Raw genomic sequence first — 22440 nt, 5'->3', positions numbered from 1 at the left:
TCACGCTTCTCTTAATTTTCTTTACGGAGAGATGCTAAATTTTTTTATTCAAATGACCAAACAACGCAAACTTTTTCTATTTTTGCTGGTTAAGGAGGACGGAGAACTATTGGGTGTACGTGGCTGAAATTTCTCTACGGCCTTCACCGCAACAACTCAGGACGGGTGTCGGTTCATTCAAATCACTAATTGTTACTCAGCGAAGCCCTTACTCCTGGTGCGAACCCAGGAAAATCCTGGTAGCATCCGTCCGACCTTCAAGCTCAGCCAAGGTCAAGCGAGCGCCTCCTGAAGTTCAGCGGCGCCGAATGAAGGGGCAGTGACCGCACGCCTCCCACCGACCGAACCAATTCCGGCGCCGGCGCCTTCCGCAGTGAAAGCGTCGAATAGTTCGCTCGTTCCAAGGGGAGGGTTGCGATGAAAGGGAATAGAGGGAAAGAGGAAGGGCGCGTGAATTCAGAAAATGATGCGCGTTCGAGCCTGCGGAGGCACTTCGCCGAGCTGCAGTTTTTTATGCCGCGCATTTCCGCGTGCGTTCACTGCACGGTAATTTTGACTTCGTCGCATTCAACCGCGGCAAAAGTCGTCTACAAATACATGTGTGTATTGTCTCTAAGACGAAAAATTTTCCCTTGGGACGGCCGCAACCCGCGCTCGAGAGATATAAAATTTGTTCATACGTTTTGCTTATATTCTGTGACACCTCTATGTTGTGTGCTAAAAGTTTCGCTGGTCATCCATCTTAATGGAGGGGAATGGCTCCTAATTTTTTGCCTTTCCCTACGGCCCCGTTGGTAATAACATCACGCGAGCTGTGCAGCCTATACTTTATGCTGCTCCAGTGGCACTTCAGACTCCAATGTAACGTCGCTCGCAGCAACGCATAGCAATAACCGGCATCAACACCGGCAATTCAACAGCAGTACCAAGCTTTGACTGCCTTCATCAAGAAGGCGCCCATCAGCACCGTGTATAGAATGGGGGTGTTTCGAGTCCAGAGGCAAACTGAAAATAATTCGTGGTCATATTTGCGCCTACATTGTTCAATTTAAAGGGACCATGAAACACTTTTTCCAACTTTTCTTGAAATCTTAAATGCTTGCAGAACGTAGTTACCCAACACACCCAGTACTTAGATTAGGAGGTCGCAAAGTACCTCAGCCAAAAATTACTGCTCTATGCCCATAAACTCGCACAAAAGATTTTGCTCTCTTTCCAGGTCTGGATGTTCTTCGACGGCTCGAATACGTCATTAAGGCCATCTAGCCGCTGTTGGCAGGTTTTATTTCAGATGCAGCAATGAACGCATTCGATAGCAACTTTAAAAATAATGCTACAAAGAAAAAAGCACAAACGGAAGGCGTATCTGCTGCGACGAGCAAATCACGCATTGCCGCTCCGTGCTGGCGAAAGCTATAGCTTTCGCAGTGCTTCCAGACGCGAAGGAAAGAGCGAAAACCGTTATCGAAAGTGTTGCAGGAACTCTTTAACCGATGTAATCAGCTATTTGGCTCTTTATCTGAAGTCTGCAATTTTATCTGTAATGGGCGGTAGAACAGAAAACAAAAATTCAGAGGACACCTAAGCGTTACTAATGTGTTGTAAATGCAAAAGCATAAGTGCCAAATGGAAGTCTGAGACGCACTGCTTCCCCGTCGCGTTCTTAAAGGGCTTTGCCCCTCATCCGGCCCCTTCAGACACTTTGCGCCCTTCGTTCGCCAATTTTGTCGCTGTGCGTTCTTGAATGAATGAATGAATGAATGAATGAATGAATGAATGAATGAATGAACGTTTATTGAAACACACGGTTGTTGGTGTCGCTGATGGGTGGGCGTCGAGGACCGGTCTTCCAGGCTCAAGCTCGTCAGGGCTGCCTCCGATAGCTCAACTTTAAACAAGTTCTGCCGTATAGCCTTGCGAGAAAAAAATACCCAGAAAAAAGATAGAGCGAACGAGAGCGTGTGCCTCGTGAGGAGCGCCTGGCGTCAGCAGGCTTGCGCGTGGGACTGCGCCCTGTGAGCATCTCGTAAAAATACCAAGACAAAACGCTAAGCGCGCGTTACTGTGCGCCTCGTGAGGAGCGCCCGGCGTCGGATAGCTCGACCTTCGAGAGGACTCTGCCCAGTGTTCGCAGCCTGATCTCTCGCGTGCTCTCCTACTCGACTTCGCAGAAGGCAACAAAAGAACTTCTTCGCTTCCTGAAGGGCACAGGGCTAGATGAAAGACTATACTGCCCGCAAAGGGACCAAAGTGCGTGTGCGTGCCCGCTCCAACCCCCTCCTTTTCGCCCCCCCCCCCTCTATTTCCTTCCCTGAACACTCCTCCCCCAGTGCCGAGTAGCAAATCAGGCTCTACGCCTGGATAACGTCTCCACCTCTCCGTTCGTTTTCCCTGTCCCCCTCCTTTTTTCTTCTTCGAGCGTGCTGCTATCTCTGTATTTATCATTTCCACGCCTTGTTACCCGATTTTCTTCCCCGTTTTCTCTCCTTTCATACGTCCCGCGGTCTGTTCTCTCTTTTAATTCTCATTTCCCGACCCCCATGCGAAAGTTATGGGGATACGGGAATTACTCCCCTTAACGATCCGCATCTGCCTTAACGCTTTCCAATGGCTCCTATCCGTCTCCTACACCTTGTGCTGCGGCTCGTTCCCACCGCCGTGTAACGGGAACACTGTGAACTTCGCTGCCTGCCTGTTTGCTCGTTTCGCTGGGCTGTGCCTCTCCCTTCCTGCAACTGCAATGCACTCGCGTGCAAGGCCAGCCATCACTACTACCAAGTCTATAGGACTGTGCTACTGAACGACTCGTGCTATGGAGCCCTTCAAAGACACGCCGCCTATATGACCCGTTTCGCTGTTACGGACACCGACGCAGGCTTTTGTAGCGTGAGCTACACTGGACGAGGCTGAGCAGTTTCGCGGGGCTCCTGGAGAGCCGTGCTGCACAGGCGCGAGGAGCAGTGACGCCTCACGGCGCACAGCAGGCGCGCTGGAGCCGGCGCCGCCCCGACTGGATTGGATTGAATTGGATTGGGTTGGATTGGATTCTGTTGGATTGGAAATCGTTTTAGCAGCACGAAGCATGAAAATCAAGCTAATCGTAGCCAACCAGGAAAGCTAAGAATAACCAACTGAACCTTAGCTCACACTACGTATATGTTGGCGTAGCCGAGCTAAGCCACTGCTAATTTTTTTCGCTCAATGGATTATTTATTGCTTTCGCATTGAATATGATGCGCCATTTGCGTCCGCCGCACCAATTACTTGTAAACTTGACGTCACAGTGGTTTGGAATGTGTTTTCACGCTACCTCAGCCTGAAGAGTCACATCCCCATCCATTTCGGTGTTAATACCGACCTTGGGCTCGTCTACGCATAGGCTGTACAGATTAAATATTCTAGCAGTTTAGCTCCGCAGACCTGCACGTTGGCAGCATATGCGACATCAGCAAACTGGAAAGGAGAATAAAAAGTGCGATTGGAACGGCACCTCAGAACGAAATTTGTAAAGCAAAGCGACGCTATCCATGCCCCACTGATGGCGATGTAGTTACGCCAAAATGCACTGCAGGAAAGCCAGCTCTTCACAATGGTTTCCACAAAGGCACTTTAATCAAACCACACACGTAGAAAATGGCAGGTCCATGCGCAGAAAACGCAATACGGTGCAGCACTGGAAGACACATTCGCATTGTAATAGAATCGCTGATGATGATGAACGTTATATCATCGCCTTTGAGTCGCTAAGAATTTCCTTTGGGTTCACTGCGCAGGCATTGGCTTTGGATTTTGGCAGAGTCGAAATAAGCTTTGACTTTGCTCTTTAGCGGTTTGGATTTTGGACTTCGGGAGCGTAGATTTTGGACTTGTCTTTGACTCAGGTTGCGCGGGAGAAAGCTTTGCGGTTTAACCATCTCTCTCTAAAGAAAGAGGATCTGATTTTTTTTCGCCCGAATGAGCGCATAATGGCTGAAAAAGACTCGGAACACGGCCTGCGCTACCTAGACATATATTTGATAACGTCATTAGGAAATGTTTACAGTGACTTCAGTGTCGCTTGAATACCAGGGTTGTCTAATTTAGTAGAAATGAGTGGAGGCATTGCGACCACCATATAGATATGATAGCAGTCTCAACCGCGATGAGTAGTCCAGTTTGAAGAAATCTCTTGGTTGTCCTCTAACACAGTCAGTGCTGTGAGTGCAATGCACTAATTTTAACAGCGAAGCTTTTTAGCAATTCGTTGATTCCGGCATTTCACAAGATTCAGTGTAACTGTATAAAGAAAAGAAATCACCGGCACCAGCAGGATTCAAACATGTGTCTGGTACATCAACGTAGTTAGAGTCAGCCGTCTTACTCACTCGGCTACGACCGTGATTTGGTACCCGGGAGTCAAACGGTACACTTTACGTCTGCGGCCGCCTAGTTTAATACTGCGGGTTATATTCGTTTACTTCTGCTTCGTCTATTGGCTCCTTCGTCGTTATGGCAACAATAATGGAGTAAATGTCGTTGCGGCAGCGAAGAATAACCCAACCGGCAACAATCGTGGTCGTGATGGTCGTGAAGGCTGCGTACAGCTTCGCTACCTTCAACTCGTACGCGTTAGCGACAGCGCCCTTCAGTTTTTCATCGTGCGTGCGCTTCAAATTTTTGCGCATTTTTCTCAAGGCTCACCACGTCGCTTCAAATGATGCCTCATAATTAATATGCTAAAGTGTACATTTACCCCGACGTCTATTGTTTCAGCCAATGATGCTACACATGTAACGATATTTTAGGCATTGGAGCTGTTGTAAAAACATGACGTGTTCGTGTCGTCCGTGGCAATGTAATCATCACTGAGGCCTGCTTATAATGGTGCTTTACAGAATTTACCTCACGCTGCAGTGGACGTAGTAGAAAAGTTAACAGCGGATGAAATTTTTACAGCGCGAACTCATTATCACCATAGCTGACAATCACCGCAGTTATCGTCATTATAGGAATAACCGTTATAATTGCTATCATTGTCATAATTGTCATCATGGTAATCAAGATTTGCCTTTAAAGAGTACTCCACAGAGAGAAAGGGGGGAGGGAGAGAGGGAGAGAGAGAACGATTTAATGAATACTGCTGAGGTTAGCCCAAAACACGGCGGTGCTTGTTATTTCAGGTGGGGTGAACATAGTGAGCCGAAAAGAGAAAAAATGGAGCAAATTGGACGTAGTAACAATGAATACAAAGGAGAAGAAAATGAAATCAATAAGGAGTCTACAAACAATATACAGCAATTGGAGAAAATCACATTGATTACACCTATTCCGCGGGAAAGCTTACAGCGGAAGAAACTATTACAATATCGGCTGATATTTACAGTTGATGATAATTTTAACAATTGACAATAGTTTATGTGAGACCACGAATAAGCTCCAAGGTGAGCTCACTCTGAAGAGCACGAGTACGTTCGTGTAATCGTGTGAGCATTTGTGCTTTTGGGTACAGGTTCGTTGGCTAGCTTACAAAAATCTACAGAAGCTCTCGAGTGAGAATTGCCGGGTAATGCGCAAGCCACCACTGTAAATAACGAGCCCCTTCAAAGTCGGCTGTCTTTCTATTTACAAATGCGTCCTTGGGGAGGCATTTTTTGTAGACTCCGTATAAGCAGCGGGATATAAAATTTTGAACACTCCAGGGTCTCTTATTAAATACCTTCATAAGACCCCGTGTTTCCCAACAATACGCCATATATCAACTCCCTTTAAAGTAGGCTTTACTAATAGACAGAAATGCTCTGCTGGGAAGAAACGCTTACAAGGCGAATATTAGGAGTTCGATATCAAAGAATGAAGGCCCTGGTGCATTTTATTAAATGTTCCAAAGAGCCCGCGTATCACAATGAAGCGGTATACACCGAGCCCCTTTGAAGTCGGCTTCACCGCGCTAATTAACTACTCCGCCGGGAAAAGCGTTTTCAAGAGGCAAGAAAATAGTTGTATAGAGAGAGTAATTTATTGAATGGAACGAAAACACAGACAGAGAGGTCGGCCTGGTCGTATAGGCTCCGGCCTGCTACTCTGTGCGAGGGGGGGAGAGGAGGGGGGAAAGAGCATAGATAGAGGGAAAGAGAGAGAGAGAGACAACCTTTAATAGAAAAGGATGAACATAGAGGGTGATAATAGAGGTAGAGGTGAGGCTATAACTGTATGCAAAAAATGGCTATGCCTTGCACAGTACATGTTCAATAGTTCACCACAGCGGGATTAGGCTACAATCTAGCTGCAAAACCGCTGCTTTTTAAATGCCAGCACTGCCTCGAAGGCTTGGTTTGAACACTACGGGTCTGACCAGGGTCCCAGAAGGACGTCGGACTCAAATACCATTATAAAACCCCATTAGCGGAGCGCTATACTCTGAGAAATCGCCGCACGTTGGCCCCGAAATGACCAATCAGTGTGACCACGTGTGTGAATTTGGCGTATGACGAGGCCAAACGTGCGATTCGAGCGAATAAAAAATAGAATTGGCGCTAGGACGACAGCGTGCATGCCAGCCTTGAGCGGTTGTCCCGGTGCAGTTAAAGGGACACTGAAGTGAATTTGTCAAGCTCCCGTTTTTGCTTGCACTGTGTAGACTGGCTCAAATTAGCACACTTTTCATCGTTTTTACGATTGACAAATCGGTAATTATTTTACAAAGCGCGAAAGAAGAAAAACTACCATGCGCGGTTTGCGGCGGCCGCACCAACTAAAGCTGTGACGTTAGGAGGAGCGGGCACCGTGATTGAACGATGCCCAAGGTGAGCAACCAAACAAGTTTCGGTTTCGGTTTCGGTTCTGTAAAACACAACCGGTGGCGTTGTTGGATGGGCATTCTCAATGACTCAGTAATCATCGTACCGCGCTTCTGCCATGTTGTCAGCTGTAAAAATGCATAAAGATAAGCCTCCTAGGACGGCTTGGAATCGTAGCATTCACTAGCCGAAACCTACGCAGTGCATGAACGCCCTCCGCGTACCCGTAGACGCCCAAATGTCATGCGCTTTTCCCCCATAATTGGAGCTTGCCTCCCTCATGCCTGTATCGTAAAAAACGTGTTCGCACCAGGCCAAGGGTCTGTTCATTCTGGCATGTGCCCACTGCCTGCAAGCAGTCGGTGCTTATGGCAACAGCACGCCAACGAGAACTCGCTAGCGCGCCATGCATGTGCCAGCCTGCGCGCGTTTTGTGAACTAGTTCGTGTAGCCATGAACGTTGCGGCCCAAAAAAAGGTGAACTCAATATAGAAAACATCGGTGGAAAACAAAAAAGTTAACTTACAAAAAAAAAAAAAAAAAAAAAAGCACGTACCCGCGGGGATTCGAACTCGTGACTTGCAAAACATCTGCGGTGACATACCCAGCGCCTCAGACTACTAGGCCACGGAGCAAGACGCGAAGGGCTTGCTAATATAGGGTATATATTGTACAACCGGTTTACACTTTTATTTAGTTTTGGAATTTCAAGCAGCTTAGGTGACTATTTGTTGTACTGCGATCGTGCAGTAAGCGTCGCCCGAGTTTCCACAGTAGCTCACGTCTAGCAATTGCATTTCGTAGACGGAAAAGCGTTCGCAGATGCGTAGTCGTGCTGCTGACCGCTGTGCTTGTTCACCCAGCGCAAAAAAGTGCTTCCCGCGCCCTAGTTTTACGCTGTACGGTAAAAATATCAGTTGATTTTATTTCCTTAGTACCTATATTGACTTCGCTGACTCTTCTCCCGCCTTCAAAAGGCCTTATATTTTCCTACTGGCGTACCAGTCAGCGAAGCGTCGCATGTGCGCTTGTGCAGCACTTGTGTGAAGCGAACTTAACTTGGAGCTAGATACAGTGTACAAACAAACCAAGTAAAGAAAGGCACATTCTTCCATTCACAAACGTGTCCTGGCTTCGTTTCAACTAAGCGAACGAATTGCGACCAAGCAATTTTTTTTAACCTCCTTGATTGCGACGACCTGCCGGCGGCCGGCGGACGAAACGCTGGGCCGACTCACTCTGTCGGCCGGGGAGCCGTGCAGTAGCGCAGCCGTGGCGCAGCCAATTGCCAGCTCATCCCCTCCTGACGTCACACGAAAACGCCACAGAAAATGGGCGAGCGTAAAGAGAGGAGGACAGCATTTTCGAATTAGTTTTTCTACTAAATAAAATCGCGTAAACGCGCCTAGAGTGGTCGAAACATGGCCTGGGGACTCCGGACTACAATTTGCGCTAGTAATCCCGCAATGTTTACATATCACTTCAGTGTCCCTTTAATATCTTTACTCAAATCGCACGCTTGTATAGCCTCGTCAAACGCCGAATTAGTCCATTTGGTCTTGCTGATCGGTCATTTTGAGGCCCACCTGCGGCGATTTCTCATAGTATATCCAGAGCCCTTTTAAAGACGGTTTCCGGTTTCACAACTATAGACCAATGTATCGCTCAAAAGATAGCTTTAGGACAATATCGGCAGTATTTGAAAATGTGAAGGCCTTGATTTCTTTAAGGGGCTCCGCAACACTTCCGATAAACGATTTTACCCTCTCCTTCGCATCTGGAAACATTGTGGAAGCAATATTTATCACCACCATGGACCGGCACTGCCTGATTTGCGCGTCGCACCAGATCCGCCTTTAGATCCGCTTTGCTTTTTGGGCAATTTTTAAAAAGTGGCTATTGAACGCGTTCATTGTTGCAGCTTAAAGGAAGCCGGCCAATAGCCGCTACATCGCTATAATGATGTAATTCCTGCAGTCGAAGAATGCCAAGAGCGAGAAAGAGAGAAAAATTTTTGAGCGAGTTTCCAAGCTACCTCGCGGGCATAGATAGAGCAGCAATTTTTGGCTGAGGTAGTTTACGCTTCCCTATTCTTAGTGCTGGATGTGTTTGTTGAGCACGTTCTGAAAGCAATTAGGATTCAGAAAAAAAAGATGAAAAACCGTGTTGCAGGTTGTCTTAAAAAAAAAACAATTTCTTCAGATTCTGGAAAGTGGGGCACATCAAGCGGTCCAGAAGAACGCACAAGATTCCCTGTCGAGTCCACATGAAGCTGCACGCGCTTTTTAGAGTAAGACAGTAGGAAAAATAAAATTACAGGCTCCTGCAATATTCTGACCATCACGCGCACACGATGCCGCGAGCGTAACACGGTGTTTCGGCTTTTGTATGTGTGTGTGTGGCACAGCGGCATTTTCTTCAACTCCTCTCCAGGTCAGCGACGAGCGACAATAGGAGCGGAATGTTTATCTCGCTCTTTTTCTTAGTGAGCCATACCTCAAGGAACGGAATCGTTTTCTTCACAGGGGGTAACGAGGGTTCATTTCGCTCTCAACAACGAACAGGAGGAGCGCCATGATAACGCTGCTCACGGGGAAAGAAAGCGGGGGCGGAAAGTCGCAAGTACCCAAAAACAGAGCAAGCATAGCGAAAAGGAAGGGGAAATTGAACTGATTGATTGATCGATTGTTTGTTTGTTTGTTTGATTGACTGATTGATTGATTGATTGATTGATTGTTTGACTGACTGATTGATTGATTGATTGATTGATTGATTGATTGATTGATTGATTGATTGATTGATTGATTGATTGATTGATTGATTGATTGATCGATCGATTGATTGATTGATTGATTGAAGGGTTTGACGCGCCGACGCAACGCAGGCGATTAGGCGCGCCGTAGTGGAGGGCTCCGGATTAACTTTGACCACCTGGGGATCTTTAACGTGCGCCGAGATCTCGAACAAACGGGCGTTTTCGCTGTTCACCTCCATCAGAAAAGCGGCCGCCGCGGGCCGGGAATCGAACCCGCGACCTCGTCCTCGGGAGCACAATGCCTTAGCCATTGAGCCACCGCGGAGGCTGAAGCGGCAAATTGATACAACGCAGATGCATTTGTCCGGTCGTTCGGGAAACTTTGAATAAAGTGATATTTGAAATAAGGCGGCCTCGTTGCAAGCAGGGTTTATTGCATTTCTTTTACCACTCAAAAGGGGGCTGACCAGAGTTCCCACTTTAGGCAACATGAGCAGAAGGGTATTTCTTTGGCTGTTTTGTTGCTGTCATTTTTCCGAATATTATCAGATTCAGCGCCGCTTTCACAGTTATACCGGTATACAGTGGGTGTGCTGTTCCAACAGCTTAACCGTGCATTGCCAGAGTAAGTGGGCACGTATGCCGACGCGTTTGACACCGTTCTTTAGGTCGCTGATGGAGTCATTCACAACACGGCCCTTCAGAGTAACGCTACGTTTCCTCGTTAAGGTTCCGTTCAAACGGTAAATTCGCCGCGGCCGTGTCTTCCACGGAGCAAATATAAAACCGAAACGTAAAAGAAAAGTGCCAAAACCAGCCTCCACTCCGTGTACCTGTTTCTAGAATGGCTTTCAGCACAAATATATAGGATCAAAACTCAGGTTGGGTGCGCTGTGCGTCTGAGGGCAAGGAATGCACTTGTTGCCACAATTTTTCGGGAGTCCTTTTTTTTTTTGGAAATTCCGTTCCTTCTAGAAAAGAATCATTTGCTGATATGGGTTCCGGGAAGCGCGACTTTTGGAGAACAATATGCTGGAGGTTGCTAGAGGGAGCCAGATGAGTTAGCAAACATCGTCACGTTACGCCAGTCATAAATTAAGAACTGGCTACGGGAGACTCCTTGACGCATAGCCAGGAAAAGATTTTCCCGTGCTTTAAAGCACGTTCCACGAATTAGGAACAGTCATAGCCCTAACGTTCTTTCATTTGGCCCGTTGGCATTGGAAGAGCAAGATACGTCCCTCGGTGGTGAAACGTATTTAAAGGTGCCATGAAGACAAAATGCAGGTTTGGTTCATTCAAAAGATTGCCTCGTTTGAATCATGCTGACACCACTTTCAACGTAAACTTCGCTCAAATAAGCTGTATAATTAGGGGAAAAGGAATGGCCATGCGACACACTAGCTCATTTCCCGCAACGGAACCTATGATGTCATACCAGCCTGCTCTGCGATTGGCGGAGGCCGGAAAAAGCGAACGCAAATTAGGCAGAACTTATAAGCTTGCCGAACGAGCTATTTGCACTTACATTTTGGGCACATTCTTTTTATATCAGTAAGAATGGTGGGAAAAACAGTGGAAGTTACGAAAGCACACGTAAACATAGAAGTACCGATGCGTACTGCTGCTGGTACTGCGCGCACTATGCTTGGTTTAGCTGCACAGCACTGCGGGGCTTTGGGGTTGTCAAATCCGACACTGGCCGATTGACGCAAGCGACGGTGGCTTACATGACCACATTTGTCGAGCGAGCACCATGTTTCACGAAACGATTATTTTCTGAATGAGCAAAGGCAAGCCAGGTTTAAATACGGTTACAAACAAACCAAAGGCAGAAAACGGCTCGCTACGGTGTGGTGGCGCCATCTAGATTGACTAACAGTAAGCAAGTCTCCGCTCCACACCAAGTTTAGCGGAAAGACCTGTTTTTATCATGTCATTGCAAACGTCGTTCAAACTGACATTTTGGCGCAAGAATCAACATTTTAGCTTATATTGATTAATTTCTCAGTGAATACGGCATCGTTTGCTTCCGGACAAGCACTGGGGGCACTATAGAACACAAAATCTTTCGAATAAAACAAACTGGTATTTTGTCTTCATGAAATGTTCGATTACTCGTAAGCTTTTGCAATCTTTCCGGTCACACTATTCAAACTGACACAACACTTTTGAGAAGTCCCATGTACGTGCTGCCCACTAGAACTCATAGTTGGCGTTTACATAAAAGCGATACAAATGTATCGCTTTTGCCAAGTACTGTCGTGACATGTACGTTTGAACGCCGCGGTCGTCGAATATTTAAGTCGTCGGTTGAACTCAGGGCTTAGTTTCTATTCCAGCCCCCTCTGCTGAATTTCCAGCCTGCTGCATTTGTGAGGGCTCTGCGGCGATACTGAACCAATTGGTGGCATAAAAACAATTAGCTTCGCGCAAGTAGTGACGACAAATGTTGTACCTTGTATACCTCTAAAGGTCGTGAAAACGGATCAGCAGGCCAAAAATTCCCTACACAGTTGCCACTTCGGGAGTTCATGGCGACCGCGTTATCTCTTTGAGGGCGGTGATCATCCGAAGTATAAGAGCGAAATACTCGATACGCGAAGAAGAGTGACGAACTTTTGTTTTCGAACGCGGCCGCCAAAATTTCTTTAAGCGACAGTCTAACGTAACACTATTTAGTGGTCCAACTTTTAACCAGCGGTGGAGCTTTAGAGTAAATGAGGTCCAGGACCCTCTCGAACGCCAAAAGAGTGCGTATAAAATGGCTTCATCTTCATTTTTTGACTGTTTTGCCCTGGGACAGGCATTTAATTATTGGGCTGTCCTAGCCTCGATTAGGTATGGAACACTAAACAGCACAGCCTCACTGCGCTTGTGCAAAATAATCCAGGACAAGCGAAGATGTTATAGGTGCCCGAGTAAGAAAAACATCTATATATACTAATGGTTCAGCATGTCTTTATTGCTAGGGCTTGGTTCCAGCTGTAGAAAACGACACTCGACTAATAGGTGGTGTGTGTAGCTTTTGCGCCGAATTCGCCGACAGGAGATACCTATTGTTGTATCTCGGCAGTTAATAGCTTTCTTATTGTATAGCGCACGGGGTATGTGCAATTTTTCAAAACATTTGATATCTCAGCCTAACGGAACGAGATAAAATTTTCAACCAGACAAAGTAGGAAGTTGAAATTGTTTAAACCTCTAGCAACCCTAACCGGCCTATGTCATGTAGTGTTCGTTGGCACCGCGAGTGTTTGGAATCCCTTCCAGCCTGCGTGCGTTACTATTCTATGCTTAATCCAAAGTTACTGGATATATGCAGTTGCGAAACTCCCCATAGGTTCCATGTATCGAAAATTAGCCGCGTATCTGCTCCTTTCGTTGCAAATGTCGTCAAAAGACGATAGTCTTTATCGACTTTTGCCAAGTAAATGCCTCCCTTCGCTTTAGCGCTCACCTCTCATGTTGTTCCTCTTGCGTCGCGCTCCTCCCAAGGTAAATACGCCAAAGGTTTGCTTAAATCATTTTAAATTTCCCGCGTTCCACTGCTCCAAACCGGGTGTCTCGATGCCAACGCTGCCGTACGGCGAAGACGTGCGTGAATCGAGGCGCCCTACTTCAACGTTTAGAGAACCGCGTTTCCCTACTCCACGTGCGTTGCAAGCAGAACGTGGAACCTATCTAGTGGAACCTTTTGTAACTGTTGCCGGTTGATTTCGTAAAATGGCGCCAGAAGCTTTGCGCGGGCGACAGCAGGCGACGGCGGTGTGAATTTTTTTTTTCTGCAGTTGATGAAGTATTTAATTTCGCAAAAGTCAGGCATGTATGATTTTTTATAAAGGAACACTGCCAATATCACTTCTGTGCTAATTTGTTGTCTTATATTTGCGTAGTGTCTTATTCTTCTTCAACAATTATGACAATTATGAACATTACACCGGACTTGGGTAGATTTAGCTGTGACTATATAAGACTATTGCGCAGGCATTGTTTTACTTTGGCCGGGTGGCTGAATCGAGTCACAGACAGACGGACAGACAGACAGACAGATAGACCAAAATTTCTGGGTTTAAGGAGCCCAAGAAAGACTATCGTCTTTAAAAGTCGGTCTTTGGTTGCCCGCCTGCGCCGGGGCAAGCACGGGGCAAGTTGACTAGCCTGTCGTCTGTCAGCAGAACGTTGCAGTAATACTCAAGTGCTTGCGGCTGCTGCCATAAGTCGTAAGTAGAAAAGCTGCAAAAACACAAGTAAATTTTACGTAATTAATGAATTCTAATTTACAAATCAATCTTTATTTTACAAAAAAAATTTTTTGAATAATAATAGCCTAGCGAAGTTCAGTTTTTATCTCCTAGGTGCCGCGCGCGTCGACTTGCCCCTCAGCTTCCACGGAGCAGGGGTGCTAGCGCGCCCCGGATTCTGGAGCGGAGTTTCGCAACTGTATATATTGAGTAACCCTGTACTTAATTAGGACCAACGCACCATACCAACGGAGAACTTTCAGTGTTGTTCAGTGTTCAGCGCTGCTGTTCGGCTTTTTCCCGAAAGGCATACGTACGAAAGCATCTCGATGGCTCTTCTCACATTGAACGGATGTTGTTAGGTTAAAGCTACCAAGGATCAATATCTAGAATATATGACTGCTCAAAAAGGTCACAAAACAAAACCTTTTAAACCATGCGACGCGCGTTCTGCCTCCTACAATTACAGGAACATTAAAAATTCACGTACGGTGGAAGAAAGGTCAGTTTAACTTTAAGAGGAAAAGACTGTACTTCCCCCCGGGCGTGTCATTGGCAGAAAATTGGGTCATCCCTACTTCGACACTGCGCTTCTCCCAGCCCGGCTTCGCATGGTTGCTCACTAGACAGCGACCAACAAAGTTACAATCTACTTCTGACTCGCTTAGGTAGAGTGCGCACCGAACACACCGGTGACCCAGAAATGCTCCAGGTCCCTTCTAAAGGGGCGTCACGCATTAACAACAGCAACCATTGTGCAAGCAGATGAACTCATGCCTTGAATCCCAAAACACCAAACCAAAGCCATTGTGCATGATTATTCAGGACGTGGTTGATTCACGCCTACACGACAAATACGGACAATGCCGCATTTCTCAAATATATCAAGTCTGTGTTCTCAAAGGCTAATTGTCCTGCTGCGACGACCCCGCCGTTTATATCATTCGAAATGTCGCAGCTACACCTACACCACAGTATCGTTCAGTGATGTCCTGTGTCTGTTTTCATGCGATGGCGGCATTCCAAAGCACCGAGTGTTGTTCCCGCAGGCACCGGCGATTCTGCGCTTGGGACTGGCTGAGCCAATGATTGAATAGCATGGTTGTGTACCGTCTGTTTTTGATTTTGTTCGTGGAAGTTCAACATCCGGCTTTGTCGCGAGTGACTGGACACAGACAGCCCAACGTTGCCAAGACTGAATATGACAATTAGTACCAGAGCCAGTTGCTATTACGGCCAGGAATATGTTACAGCCGATCGCGGAGGAGTCTTTCACGAGCTACGCTTCTTTCAAAACACTCAGCCCGAAAAGCGACACGAATCGCGGCGCCGCGTCGGCCGCGCGCATCGTCAACACACACGCAGCCCGTCCTCTCACCGCAGGGTCCCGTGAAGCGTTGCTCGACGTCGCGCATGGCGTTGCAGGCCGCTCGGCGCAGCTCGCAGCTATTGGGGTAGTCTCTGCCGTCCGAGCCGCACACGGGCCGGGAGCCCCTGGCGTCGCCGTAGGACACGCACTTGTCGGGGCAGACGCAGTCGGCGCCTCGGCCGTCCAGGGTCGGCCGGCACTCGGCGCCCCACTCGCAGCTCTTCTCCTTGCACGGGTCCAGCACGCCTGGGGGAAATTTGTAGCAGCCGCGGCTCAGACCCAGCACCGTCGCCGCGGCGACAAGGGCCAGCGCAACGCTCGAGCACGGCGGATGCCTAGCCATCGTTGCCGCTCGCCGCTGGGCAGACACGTTCAGCCAGCGCCGGAGCCGCAAACCGTTCAATGGTGGACCATCGATCGCGCCGTGCTCGGCGCGCCGAGGCGCCACCATCGCTTCTGTCGTCGCCACCGGCGGTTTCGGGGCTGGGCGTCACGGGACTACCGATCGAGCACGTGGCTCTGTTCGGAAGTGCGGGAGTGCACTTAGCGTGGACTACCGAGAACAAATACTTCTCCTTCACTGTCTTAAACCGCTCCCTGAGCCACATAAGGTCAATAAAAATGTTTTATCTCTCTCCCCCACTGTTTTAACGGTCCTGAAGGCCAACAGAACTATTGGCTTAGCCCCCTAAAGGCCAAGCCAATAGGGTTCGACAAGGCGGCACATTAAAATATCTTCACACGTTGGCGTAAATCAGTATGTTTTGCATGATAAGCAATTCCAAATCAGAAGGCCGCCTTCACATCTGGGGAGGGGTTGTCAACAGGTGATTGCCTGCAGAAACAGTCAGGTCTCGAAGTTAACCCTTTAATAGGAGTGGTTGACAAGCTACAAACTTGACAAGATACGAACGAAGAAGCGTAGAAATTATGAAGTTGGCGTGATTTGAAGTCAAGAAGCTAAAGATATACAACACTTCTTCTTGAGTGGTGAGTACACGTAAAGGCAGAAACGGGACAGAAGGCTGACAATTAGTTGAGGAACATCAGATAGGAACAAGAAAGGCACCTGAGACAACAATTCAGAACGCAAACCTAGCAAGAAAGTTTTACTGCAGAGAAAGTTGGGCTTAGAAAACTCTTAAAGATATATGAGGGCTGCGAAGGCCGACATAGGACGCAAGAATTGGCGCGACTTAAATGTCAGCGTCTCTCTGCCCTGACTCCAGCTGCTTATTTGAGAACCAGTAAAGTCCGTGTAAGGTTATCTCTGAAGACGTTGTTTCAGTTAATTAAACAGGTTTACGCACATTTGACTGCACCGATCTAAATCATTTATAGGTGGCATGTCCGCCTTAGAGAGCCGTGGCTCTTCACAAAATTACACCGGCGCCTGGTGAGAATGCGAGGATATTAACGGACGCATTTAAAATTCCCGTTTCGAATTCTGTGGCGAGAGGGCTTACAATTGCTCCGGATACAAATGGCAATACCTGTAGCGCCATCTTCATGACACGACAGTGGTAATCTAGTCGGGCCTATATGCGTCAATGCCGTGGCGCTGACTGTACAGTGCCCAAAAATCTGGGATTGATGACCGAACGCCAAAAGGCAGAACACGCGCGCGACTGCATTGGCATCTAGCAGGTAATTTAGAGCTTAGTTTCCAGAGTTTCAGGCTACGGCCGTTTTTCGTAAGAAGCTGCGTCAACTGTACAGTGCAGCAAAATTCACAAACCTATTCTTACCGCGAAGATGCCACGCAGAACAAGGCGCCATCTAATGGTGGGCCACTGTGCCAAGAAATTATGCAAACTGACTGCAAATTTTTATTCAGGGTCATACCGCCTTACTGTAAAAAAATCGTGTGGTTCCACTTCACCACAATGCAATCTTTTTGACCAAGCCATACAGCCAACGACGAAATTTGGGTGGGTGGAAGCAAGGTGCGTGCCATTCGACTAAAAATCGCAATCTGCGCTGCGCAACCGCGCACTGCATAACGCCATGCTTAGATTGCGGGATGCCCCATCGCAGACCTTGGTGAATCGCCGCACATAACTTTTCCATTCGTCACAAAGGCCTTTCTGAATGAGCTTCTGCTACAAGACCAGACACTAACACATTACCGTGGTTCAACTTCACCGCAATTCATCTGGCGTATCAAGCCCTGCCTCCAGCAGGGCTGACCTCGCCAGCTCACATTAAAGCTCTCTCTCCCTTAACTATAATGCAGTCCAGTGACCAACGCACAGCCACAACAAAGAAAATTCGGCAAGTGATCGGAACGTGCATACCGTTTGACTTCAAAATGTCATCTGCGCTACGGCATCCCGCAAAGCCGTCTTGCCTACGTGATACCGAAGCGGAAACCGAACTTTTGAGTCAGATTGTATACTCGAGATGGCCATTTGCCGAAATTTTATTCTGGGCTGCATGAACTGGTCAACCAAGTGCATTGCGGTAAAGCTAACCAGAGCTTTGTCTTGGGGTGTATTTTCCTGCTAGGATAAGCACTGTAGTGCACTTTGGGTTCGTGATGGCTAGCGCGATGGCTAGCTCTTCTGCGTGGTGGGCGTCTCGGGCTGTGAAACTTCCTGCAGTGTACGTCTCTCCTGACGCGGCTGCTATCACTACCGCGGCGTAGGTATTAGGTCGGTTGGGATACTTCGCGGCGTCAACGTAGTAAGCGCCGGTGTCTGCAGCGTGTGTAGCGGTAAGCGCCTTCGCCCTGGCGACTCGGCGTTCTTGATTATGCTCCGGGTGCATATGTCGGGGAACCGGAGGCACGTGGAGGCTGCGCAGTAGGCTCTGTGGCAGGGATAACGGGACGTTGTTGTCCTGTGATTCTTGTCTGTGGTAGCCAATGCGCTACAAGATGTAGCGTCCAGTGCGGGTCTGTGACAGTCTCGTGAACTGTGCCATGCGCTGGGCTTCGGCTATTTCGTCCAGGGTGTTATGAACGCCCAGTTCGAGGAGCTTGTCTGTGTTGGTGTGTAGGTAGAGGCCGTGTGCCGCCTTGTATGCCTTGCGGATGATGATGTTGAGCTTTTGGCGCTCGACGGCCTTCCAATTGTGAAAGGCTGCCACATAGGCAATGTGACTGATTGCAAACGATTGTATTAATCTGAGAAGGCTAGCCTTCCTCATGCCTGCATGGCACGTGGACACCCTCCTTATAAGTCTGGTGGCTGCAGCGACTTTGGTTTCCAACTTGCTGATGGCGAGGCCGTTCTGTCTGAGCGCATCTAGGTGGAGGCCTAGTACACGCAGGGTCTTTACGTGTGGGATTGTGGTTCCGTCTCTTGTTCTAAGGGTGATGTTTGCAGCCGTGGAGGTACGGGTCCGGCGCTCGTGAGGAGGTAGGATTAGAAGCTCAGACTTGGTCGGGGAGCATATTAGGCCAGTGCTCTGAAGCCGGTCCTCGATAACGTCAATCGCTTGTTGTAATGTAGCTTCAATGTGGCCGTCGCTGCCTCCCGTCACCCATAGGGTGATATCGTCGGCGTAGATGGTGTGCCTGACGTCGGGGAGGCTAGCAAGATGGTTAGCCACATCAATCATTACTAGGTTGAATAGCATGGGGGAGATCACCGACCCCTGCGGTGTCCCAATGCTGCCCAGTGATTTTGAGGGGAGCTGTATATCCCCGGCATGGATAGTTGTGGTTCGGTCGGACAAGAAGTCTTTGACGTACGAGAAGGTACGCCGTCCCATGTTGAGGCGGGATATCTGCTCTAGGATGGCTGAATGACGGACTCGATCAAAGGCGCTTTGAAGGTCCAGGCCCAGAACCGCTCTGTTGTCGAGGGTGCGAGTCGGCTGGTCAACGACTTCGTGTTTGAGTAACAGCATGGCATCCTGAGTTCCTAATTTCGCCCGGAAGCCGAGAATCGTGTTCGGGTATAGCTCTTCGCTTTCCAAGTATAGCTGCCACCGGTTGAGCAGTACATGCTCAAGGACTTTGCCCATGCAGGATGTGAGTGAGATGGGGCGCAGATTGTCTATGTGAGGAGGCTTCCCAGGTTTAGGTATTAGGACTGTTTTCGCCTCCTTCCAGCGTTTTGGTAGTCGACCGCCACGCCAGCACTCGTTGTAGAAACGTGTGAGAGCGGAGACGGCCGCATCATTTAGGTTGCGGAGAGCTTTGTTCGACGTCCTGTCGGGTCCTGCTGCCGATCTACAGTTGATTGTTTGTAATACTGCCCTGACTTCCCACTCTTCAATGTCTCTGTCGAGGAGAGCGTTGTCTGCTCCCGTGTAATCTGGGAGAGGCTCAGGGGGGGTAGATGGCAGGTATCTAGCGTTCAGACGTCGGCAGACTTCAGGTTCGCCGAGCTCTTGCTGAGCCCGATGTAGGGTACGGGCAAGTCCGTGGCGCTGCGTTCCTTTAGCTTTGTTCTCATCTAGCAAGTGTCGTAGGAGGTGCCAGGTGCGACTCTTATGCATCTGTCCATCGGCTTCTTGACATACCGCGTGCCACTGCTGACAAGAGAAGAATCAGTGACATTTAGACAGCTACAAACGAACTCGCTATTAACCCCGGTGTTAGCCAAGCACATGTGCCCTGAAGTGTATGTAAGTGATAACTGTGTATTGTGTAAGAAGGAGAGAGCCACTGCGGCTCATATCCTATGGAACTGCGAAGTGAATCCAAGCAAGGCCAACGCAGCCACAGTGATCCCGCCGCAATTTATGGACGCGGCGAGAAGCAAGGACTACAACATCCAATTTCTGGCCGTCCAGCAGGTGTTGGCTGCCCTCGAACGCCAGCGACACGAAAGTGCTACCTCCTTCGGAGGTTCAGCATGAAGAGGTAGCAGGCGACGTGCGGCAGACCGACGCTACGTTTAGGCCACGTCTCATCTGCAGGTCTCAATAAAGTTGTTTCCTCCTCCTCCTCCTGCTAGGATATTGTTTATTGCTGAATTACGTCGTATTCCACGGATCCACTAAACAAGCCATAACGGATTTATTGAGAGCTTAAAGGGGCCATGCGGACAACATACGTTTCATTTATTCGAAAGATTTGGGGTTTTATAGCGCCCCAGCGCTTTTCCGACAGCAGGGGATGGTTTATTCCCTGAGATATTAATAAATTTCAGTGAAAATTTTAAGTCCCCCGCCAAATAGTGTGTTTCGTGACGTCTGTCATGACGTCACATGTACGAGTCTTCAAGCGAGCTCAGCCTAGTACGGTGTTCAGGGTGCAGTGGGCGTTGTTTACCGTCATCCCTCCTAGATGGCGCCACCATATTGCTTTGCACCGCTATTCATCTTCGGTTTGTTTTTGACCGTATTTGCACCTGGATTGTGTTTGTTACGGTAGGTAGTAATCATTTCGTGAAACATAGGGTATGTTCGACAAATAGGGTCACGTAAGGCAATTTCGCTGACGCCAATCGACCAGTCTCGTCTGACAACCCCACAGCGCCGGGCTGCTGTGCACCTATACACACTGGTACTTCTGTATTTACGTGTGCTTTCATAACTCACCATTCTTACTGCCATGAAATATATATGCATTACACTTAAACGAAAATGGCTCGTTCTGCAAGCTTATAAGCCCTGCCAACCTTGCGTTTGCTTTTGCCAGCCTCCGCCAATTGCACGGCTTTGCATATGACGCCTTATGTTCTAGTGCGTTAAATGAGCTAGTGAGTCTCTAGGCCATTCGCTTTTTTCCCTAATTATATAGCTCATTTGAGCGCAGTTTACGTTAAAAATGGTGTCAGTACGATGCTAACGAGGCAATCTTTCGAATGAACCAAACTTGTGTTTTGTCTGCATGCCCCCTTTAAGTGACAAGGCCTGCTGTACTTGTACTGGTGCTCTCCGTTTTGACGCGTCAGCACTCACCGCATGACCCGTGGCGGCTGACGGTGATCCTCTTTTGGCGGATGCAGGCGGTCATTCGCAGGCGGCACTCGGACGAGTAGGTGAAGCCGTCCGAGCCGCACACCGGCGCGAACAGCTGGTCGGCGCACGACAGCCGGCAGCGGCAGTACGCCTGGCCGTGGTCGCTGTGGCACTCGGCGCCGAAGCGACACGTGGTCCGGGAGCATGGAGATGACTGGTCGCCGTGGTGCGCCGAGCCTGTGAAGCAAGCGAGCGCGTGAGCCTTCACTAACGCTTGCTGTCAGGATAGTCGGTTGAACATCGTTTGTATATAGGATTGCGCTTGGGTATCGCACTTTAAACACGGACTTCAAAGAAGAAGAACAACCTTTGACGTCAGGGCTGTGCACGGACGACTGTTGATTGTAAATGCAGTGACAAAATACATACAAAAAAGTACGAAAATATTTGGCCGCGTATCCGCTAGCTTCGCTGCAAATGCTGTCGAAATACGGCAGTCCTGGGTCGCTTCTGCCAAGTAAATGCCTCTCTTCTTTCTCCACTAAACTTCTCACGCTCTTACCCTGTCGTATCGTTCCTCCTACGATAAAAACAGTGGAGGTTTTCTCTAGCCAATTCAATGTTACCGTGTTCCACTGCTTCCTTGCCTTGTACAGCCACGATCAAAAGTTTACGGACAACAAAAGCAGCTAATTTTGGGTTACTTCTCTGCCGCGCGGCATCCCGGGGTACTATGTGCGGCAGTTTTCATTACTTCAGTAACTATGCGACGTCTCACATGCACACGACAGTTTGTCAGGATGCTACCGGAAGAGAAGTAACATGAAATTGCCATTTTCCTGGTCCGTCAACCTTTGATCATGGCTGTATGTTAACCTTTCGTTACTGTTGGACTTCTTGGAATGCCGCTGCGAGGTCTACGGTCCGACGCGAGCGCTTTTTTGTAATTTTGGGTCAAAATATTGCTTCGGAGTCGCATTTTTGTTATGTAATAGTGGATAGATGAAGTTGCAATGTACTTTTTAAATAAAAGAACTTTGGTAATACCACTAATGTTTTGACGTATCACCTCAGATATGTCTGTAATGTTATCCTTTTGAGGGAACAATGTTGACAAGCATAAGCAATGATTGCAGAATTAGTGGTTCGGAAACTTTTTGCCTGTATAAACTTCTCCTTTCAGAGTTATTTTAACTTTTGGCTGGGTAGCGGGATAGAGGGCACGAGATACAGACAGAGAGACAGGTAGACGGACCAAATTTTCGAGGTTTAAATAGCGAGCCCTTTTGATGACCTGCTAATGCAAAACCAAATGCCGAAGGAGAGAAAGGAGAGATATAGAGAGAACAAATTTAATGGTAAAAGCGAAGGTAGCCGAGCCATTTTACTTAGCAATTGCTACACCATATGAGGAAACACACGCATAAACATGTGGGA

The 22440-nt window shown here is 48.2% G+C and overlaps 1 protein-coding gene across 3 annotated transcripts in view; it reads right to left on the bottom strand.

Moving 5' to 3' along the window:
• LOC144158403 (agrin-like) overlaps positions 1–22440 on the bottom strand; it is a 289317-nt gene that overhangs the window by 43102 nt on the left and 223775 nt on the right. For all 3 annotated transcript variants that reach the window (XM_077689275.1, XM_077689274.1, XM_077689276.1), the window contains exons 3-4: positions 21004–21240; positions 15154–15390 (exon numbers count right to left, since the gene is read on the bottom strand). In XM_077689275.1, coding sequence (XP_077545401.1) covers positions 15154–15390; positions 21004–21240 — 474 coding nt within the window. The remainder of the gene's footprint in view (positions 1–15153; positions 15391–21003; positions 21241–22440) is intronic.

Source organism: Haemaphysalis longicornis, unplaced genomic scaffold (genome assembly GCF_048455015.1).
Source record: "Haemaphysalis longicornis isolate Haplotype H1 unplaced genomic scaffold, Haemaphysalis longicornis Haplotype H1 scaffold_10, whole genome shotgun sequence".
Classification (NCBI taxonomy): domain Eukaryota; kingdom Metazoa; phylum Arthropoda; class Arachnida; order Ixodida; family Ixodidae; genus Haemaphysalis; species Haemaphysalis longicornis.
The sequence above is the reverse complement of the archived record's forward strand: the minus strand, read 5'-3'. Positions and strand labels throughout refer to the sequence as shown.